At 60.2% G+C, this 4,626-nt stretch overlaps 1 protein-coding gene across 1 annotated transcript in view; it reads right to left on the bottom strand.

Annotated features, from left to right (window-relative positions):
* The window catches only part of LOC105514359 (proline dehydrogenase 1, mitochondrial), a 25,320-nt gene that overhangs the window by 5,608 nt on the left and 15,086 nt on the right, over positions 1–4,626 (bottom strand). Inside the window, exons 8-11 of the mRNA XM_011945667.1 lie at positions 4,347–4,428; positions 2,687–2,779; positions 2,419–2,565; positions 1,275–1,465 (exon numbers count right to left, since the gene is read on the bottom strand). Coding sequence (XP_011801057.1) covers positions 1,275–1,465; positions 2,419–2,565; positions 2,687–2,779; positions 4,347–4,428 — 513 coding nt within the window. The remainder of the gene's footprint in view (positions 1–1,274; positions 1,466–2,418; positions 2,566–2,686; positions 2,780–4,346; positions 4,429–4,626) is intronic.

Raw genomic sequence — 4,626 nt, 5'->3', positions numbered from 1 at the left:
AGGGCAGGCCCAGGGCCATCCAGTGAACTGGCTCTTTCCAAGGGTGTCCACAGGATCCCACAGGATAAGGAAGAATAGGAGCAGCATCTGCCCCTCCCAGCACCTCATGAAAAAGAAAGACCAGCAACCAAGAAGAAGTGAGCGATGTCTGGGACCAGACAATTCACACAGAACCAGCTGGGGTGCAGCGTCCCTGCATCAAATGTGCCATGATGCTGGGACCAGCCCATACATGGCCATGAGCCTCATGACAGACACAGCTTTGCTTCTGGGGAGGGATCCTACAGTGCCCCCCTGGCCCTGCAAGGAAATAAAAGGGAAGCAGGTCCCTGCAGGGCACAGTGGGGGTGGGCATCCCGGTGCACCAGGAAGCCCGAGCGGTACCACCCTCCTGCAGCGAGGACACTCAGCAGGCTTGACCACGCGCACATTCTTCTGACCCAGCAATTCCATTTCCAGGAACCTAGGACAGCTGCATCCTCAGACACAAAACCCCTGATGGCCCGTGTGTACCACAGAGGGTGACGGTGTGTCCAGCGAGTCCCTGTTACAATAACCGGACTGAAACCAGTAAGATCAAAGAAGCTGGACACACAGCCCCGGGCACCCCATGCTGGCTGGTAACAGCGCCACTCTGCAAGCCCACACAAGGGGACCCAGACGGAACGCGAAATGAAAAGCACACTGGGCAGAGAACACACTACAACGCAAACAACAATGGCGGAGATGTGTGCGCTGCGGCACGACGGGCACGGCGGTGGCAGGAGGCGAGCTGCAGCCAACCAGGAGACACCTGGGGTCTCTGAATTTGCAGCACACACGCCTCTAAGAGGAAAAGCTCATGGTTGGCCAGCCTGTGCTACATGAAAAGATCACCAGGAAACTAGAGCAGTAAAAGCAGGTGCAGAACAGCTGATGGGCGATCCCACTGTGTGAACTGAAAAGCAAACAGGCTGAGCCTGCGGGGCGGGGAGGGCCGGGTGCTCGTGCACATCTCTGGATCTAAGTGTCTGCAGGAGCCGGCTCAGGGAACTGTGGCCTATTTTGCTTTGTTCAATGGGCTTTTCTATATTTATAAAAGGATCTTCTTAATGTTTTTGAAAAAGCAACACATGACACAAAAGCAGAGGAAATACCAGTTCTGACCTGGGGACACACGAGGCTGCCACTCCTGCTGGGGTCTTCTGGCCCCAGCAGGGTGGGACAGGGTCAGTCTCCAAGCCTCTCCCTCAGGCGCAGTTTCTTGGCGCCCTGCCCTGGGAAGATGGAGGCACGGGGGAGCTGCGCACCTGTGGTACATGGCGTTGGTGGCCTCGTATGTGGGGTTGATGGGGTCCTCATAGCCGATCTCTGCTGCACGGGCCCGCTCCTGGGCCAGGTATGCGCCCCGCACCAGCTTGGCCCCAAAACACCAGCACTCACGGCGAGCCAGCTCCACGCCCAGGGTCACATTGTCATAAGCATCCTGTGGGGCCAGGGCCAAAAGTCGCAGGGAGCCTGGGCAAGCCCAAGTGACAGCAGGATGGGGCCTTCCTGGGCCCAGGTGCAGTCACCAGGGCTGGGCAGCAGCTGCATGGAGAGGTGCAGCTCAGGGCACTGGAGCAGGCGTGGGTGAGGATGGGCCTCCAACCTCTGTCCCCAAGGAGCAATGGCAATGGGGATGTCTGCAGCTTCCTGTGTGGCCTGTGGACAGCCCTGTGGGAGCAGCCCAGGCACCAGCAGCCATCATGTGCTCTAGATTCCCAGGCCGACTGGGGGATGGGTGCATACTGCAGGCTCCTGCCTGGACCCCTCCCCATGCCACCCTGTGTCCTCCGGGCACCCGGCTCACCCCTGAGAGCTCTGAACCTGTTAACATCCCTGAGCAGTTTGGGGCCTACAGGCCAGGGTGGGCTCCCTGAATACATGTGACATCCTGGGTGAGTCTTTCTGGAGAGGGCCCAAAGCTTTCATCCGGTTCTTAGGAGCGTTGAACTGAAAACACGCTGGAGGAAATGGTCATGTGGCGCTTTCCAAGTTTGGGGTGTCAGGCACATCTAGTGGACCCTCATAGAGATCACTGTCTTCCTCCTGCTTCTTAGACACTTGGCTGGTTCCGAGAACCACAGGAGAGGCTGCGGGCAGCGGGCCTTTCTTCCTACTCTGAGGCAGTCACCCCGGCCTTGGCCTCCTCTGCAGGCCTGGCTGTGGCCACCATCTAAGGGGCTTTCTGTACCCTGGGGCCCGCCCTGGGTGAGCTGTGCTGCAGAAGACCCCAACAATCCCTTGGGGGCACAGCCTACTCCCTCCTCCATCCCGTGAGCTCCCTGGTGGGTGCTGAGTGTAGACCCAGGCAAATGCCAGGGAGCTCAGATGAGAGGAGCCCCTCCTGTGGGGTCTCCAAGCCCCAGGCAGGGAGGGGCTGAGCGGGGAGCTTGCCTTGAGGTAGCACTGGTACGTGTTGAAGATGAGCGGCTTCTCCACATTGAACTTGCGCTGCATCTCCAGCGTCAGGCGGCTGATGGCCGGCTGGAAGTAGGTCTGCTCGGCGTCCACCATCAGCCGCACGCCCACCTCCCTGGCTTTCTGAGAGGTGCAGAGGGTGGGGCAGTGGGAGCAACTGTTGCTCAGGTGAGGCAGGTACCCTTTTCTGCACGAGTCCCAGGTCCCCGAGGCCCCAGCCCTCTGCCCGAGCAGGGCAGCTCACCTTGGCCAGGACATCCATCCGCTGTAGCATCCTCGTCATCTGTAGCTCCTCCTCCTCAGTGAACCGGGACAGCAGGGGCTCCAGCTGTCCTGTCTGGGGGTGCAGCACACGGTCAGGCCACAAGCGAGGGCTGGAAAGTGCCACCCTGAGGCCCAAGCTAAACCTTTCTCAGCGTTCCCAGCCCACGGGAACCCTCTGACCCGCCCATGCAGGGCCGGGAGGGCCACCTGGACACAGCAACACAGCGCCTGGGAACCTCCAACGCAGCCAGTGCACTGCCCTACGTGGAACCTGGTGGCACCATGAGGGAGCTCATTGGCCATGTCAGTGGGCCCCAGGCTCAGTCCGGGCCTGCACCCCAAAGTGTGTACTCTAACAACCTCCCCAGTTCCCACACAGGCCCCACTGTTGTGGGAGGGCCCCCTGCAGCTCCCATGTGACACGGAGGAAGTGAACACTGATCACCCAGTCGTCAAACAGAAGGGCTCCGCCCGGAGCAGGGAGAGGACCCAGGAGGAGGAACCCCTGGCTACGGGCTGACAGGGCAGTCGTGTAGCACATGCTGACATGTGGCTGGGGACCAGGGCAACCTCCAGGATGAGGCCTTCAAGGAGCTGGTGCTCAGAGGCCACGGGGACCCATCCCGCAGGGCCTCCCGCTCACCCCTTTGCTGCCCCAGCAGCCTTGCCTCACTGAGCACAAACAGTACCGCTCTATCCCTTGCTACACCATGCTAAAGTCTCCAACAGCTGGTGGTCCTGGTGCACAGCCGCTCTGTCCACACTGCGCCCCCCCGAGGCTCTGGGTCGTGGTCTCTAAGTTTGAGGCTGGGCCCTTAGTGGACTGGGGCTAGATGTGTCATGGAAAGCTGCTTCTGCAGGATGTTTTCTGAAGGTGCGTCTGTTCTTTCTTCGAATCCCAGCTTAGGTTGTGGTTTCAAGCATTCTGCCAGGTCCTGGGCCCCCCTCCCACAGGCAGATGAGTCTCATTCCTCTCCCTGCTGTACACAGGCTGGCCTGGTGACATGCTTCTAACACACAGAACTCGGCAGAAAAGACACCGTGTGACTTTTGAGGCGAGGCAGGAAAAGGTCACCCAGCTTCTGCCTGGCTCTCACGTCTCAGGGGACACTGGCAGGAAAAGGTCATCCAGCTTCTGCCTGGCTCTCACGTCTCAGGGGACACTGGCCCTTAGAGCCCAGCTGCCGTGTTGGGAAAAAGCCCAAGCCACAGCCAGCACCAACTTCCAGACATGCGAGTGGGCGCCTCCTCCAGGCCCCAGCCCCCCACTATGAGCACAGCTACCCAGGAGACCCCGAGGGAGGACTGCCCAGCTGAGCCCTGTCAACCCCAGAACCATGAGGGAGAAGCAGAGTGACTGCTGCGTTTCAGGCCTCTGAAGTTTGGGGTGACCTGATGCACAAGACAGATGACTTGGGGAAGGCCCAGACCCCCTCTCCTTGTGGTGTCTTAAGGCTCTGCGTGGGTCTGTGTCCCACCAAGCACTCTGTGGACATGTGTGGGTTTGTCTCCTTCCCCCTGCACCATAGGAGGTCTGTGGGGCCATAGTGTGCAGTGATCTTGGTCGCGTGACAGGCTGAACTCCCTTCTCAGCCCAGCGCCCTGCTGGGCGGGGCCTCACCGAGGAGTGGAGGTGTTACCTGTGCGTTGGGGACCACCAGGTGCTTGGAGAGCTTGGTCCTGCTGTCGATGAGGCTGCCCCAGTCCAGCAGGTCCACGGTCCTGAGGGAGGAGGCGCATCAGCAGAGGGGGCGACCCCACCTGTGGGTGCTAGGGTCGGGTGGGGGATCCAGGCCCAAACCTGTCCGTTCACCAACCACCACAAAACCCACCTCAGTGTGCAGTTTTAAAGGACAGAGAAGGCTGAGGCAGGAGAATGGCGGGAACCTAGGAGGCAGAGCTTGCAGTGAGCAGAGATCG

The sequence above is a fragment of the Colobus angolensis genome, unplaced genomic scaffold (assembly GCF_000951035.1).
Source record: "Colobus angolensis palliatus isolate OR3802 unplaced genomic scaffold, Cang.pa_1.0 Scaffold242, whole genome shotgun sequence".
Classification (NCBI taxonomy): Eukaryota; Metazoa; Chordata; class Mammalia; order Primates; family Cercopithecidae; genus Colobus; species Colobus angolensis.
Note: the sequence above shows the minus strand (reverse complement) of the source record. Positions and strands in the feature narration are given on the sequence as shown.